Source organism: Atta cephalotes (assembly GCF_000143395.1).
Source record: "Atta cephalotes unplaced genomic scaffold scaffold01336, whole genome shotgun sequence".
Lineage (NCBI taxonomy): Eukaryota > Metazoa > Arthropoda > Insecta > Hymenoptera > Formicidae > Atta > Atta cephalotes.
The window spans coordinates 977-3,021 of NW_012131400.1; the positions used below are offsets into that span (position 1 = coordinate 977).

Sequence of the window (2,045 nt, forward strand, 5' to 3'; positions counted from 1 at the left end):
TTTTTAGCAATATCATAAATTAATTGAACCAGCAGAATTATGTATACATACAAATTATAACACTTTTGTATAATTAATAATTTAATTTCAATGTTTATTTAAATTAAAATTTGAATAAGAAAGGAGAATATTATTTGAAGTACATCGAAAATTAAACATATATGGCGTACATGAAGAATAATTTTTTTATTAAGTGTCACAATATTATCTAATTTTTCTTCGACGAATTCTCATCGTGTAAGAAGACGATAAAATCTATTTTTAAGGGCTGGTGGGAGCCATCGCTTTATAATTTCGGCTACAACATGATGAATTCACAACGTACCGTTTACGTGCAACGAGATGTTGAATATCGTGTGTTACACCATATCACTGTTTTCTCTTGTTTCGCTATATTTTGCTTGCGATGGTGTGAGTGAATCTTTGCGGAAAATGCGTAAGAAACAGTTATTTATTATGCACTAACAGTTTCTGCAGGTGGTCACCCTATAATTAAACTATTATATATAAAATATAATAGTTAAATTAAAAAGTTTATTTCATAATTAATAGTGTATTGTAATTAATAAAATTCGTAAGACTTTGGACAAAACTTTGGAACTTTGATAGATATAAATTAAAAAATTGTAAAGAAAGTTATAATATAATAATGTCACTAATAAAATTAATCATTTCATTGAGTCTTGTTTATCTTTTTTCCTTTCGTTGTATTTATATAAATAAGAGACTTAAGATTTATACTTAATTAGTACGTACAGTATAACATTATTAAATAATAATTCTGAGATCTTAAAATAAATTAATAGAAATAAAATTAATATAAATAATATAGTAAATGTCTATTATATTTGATACATCTAATATTTTATCAACCTCTGATTTTAAATATAAAAAAGTTTAAAGAACGATGTTCTATTATAAAATTACGTATGTTATAAACATTTTTCATAAATACATAATACCTATTTTCTGTAAAATCACCTACACTTTCTTTGGTGCATCATTCATTAAAAAAAACGAATTTATCTGTTACATGCATTTTTAGCGACGATTGAGGCCAATGTCAGCAATAATGATGTCACGGAGGTGCAGCATACCATTTGCAAAATTGCAACGGAAGATGTGATCGCGAATGCACGTGCCACTGTCACAACAGTATTCACTGGAGCATGTAAGGCCAGTAAGTGAAAATAAAAATGAATAAAATATAATAGTCAATTTTTCATTTAATGATACCTTTAAATCTTTTTTTATACACTTAATGTACATTTTTTCCTTTATAATGATTTTTTTATGAGATTAATTGTAATATTTATAAATAGTTAAAAGAGAGAAAAATAAAATTTTTATGCAATAATTTATCTTTCATAAGAAATAAACTTTCATCATTTTCGATAATATTAAAAGAAGATTCCATACGCATTTCAATTCTCAATTACGATTTTCTGATTTTAACATGTTATATCAACTAATTATACAATAAAAAGAGAGAATTGTGAACGATAACACTGCATATGGAGAATCTCAAACGTTTGGCGCACTGAATCTCGGCTTCAAATTTAAATAAAGATAATGATTTTTTAAATTATTGATACTATTATACTATTATATAAAGATAATAATCTTTATCCAATGAAATTAAATTTTAGAAATCGATTACATTTTTTTACTGGAACAAAATAATCTTGTCCAAATAAACATACAGAAAGTTAATTGTCGTTGATGAAAACGTATGCTTTCAGAAACAATGGACGAAAAATTCGCGAGTCTGGAGGAAAAGTTGAGCAAAGAATTTGCGGATATTAAGTGGTTAATTTACAGCATTTTAGAGCAACAACCGAATTATTTGAAAAATATGCGAAACGCTAATCTTCACGATGGAATATTTGATGATTATTTATCCCCGAGACAAGATGAGATCGATAAATTCAATAATACCATGCAAAGCTTATCAATATTAAATGGTTAGTGCAATTATTATACGATAATCTAGCTATATATTTTTTTATTGAAATATGATACTTTTGTAATATATTAGGTATAGT

At 25.7% G+C, this 2,045-nt stretch overlaps 1 protein-coding gene across 1 annotated transcript; it reads left to right on the forward strand.

Moving 5' to 3' along the window:
• Positions 1-342: 342 nt before the first annotated feature.
• On the forward strand, positions 343-1,964 carry LOC105625397 (the record flags this gene model as incomplete). The annotated part of the gene is made up of 3 exons (XM_012206729.1): positions 343-436; positions 1,046-1,180; positions 1,743-1,964. Coding segments are annotated over exons 1-3 (451 nt in total), but the record flags the coding sequence as incomplete, so codon positions are not given.
• Positions 1,965-2,045: the final 81 nt, after the last annotated feature.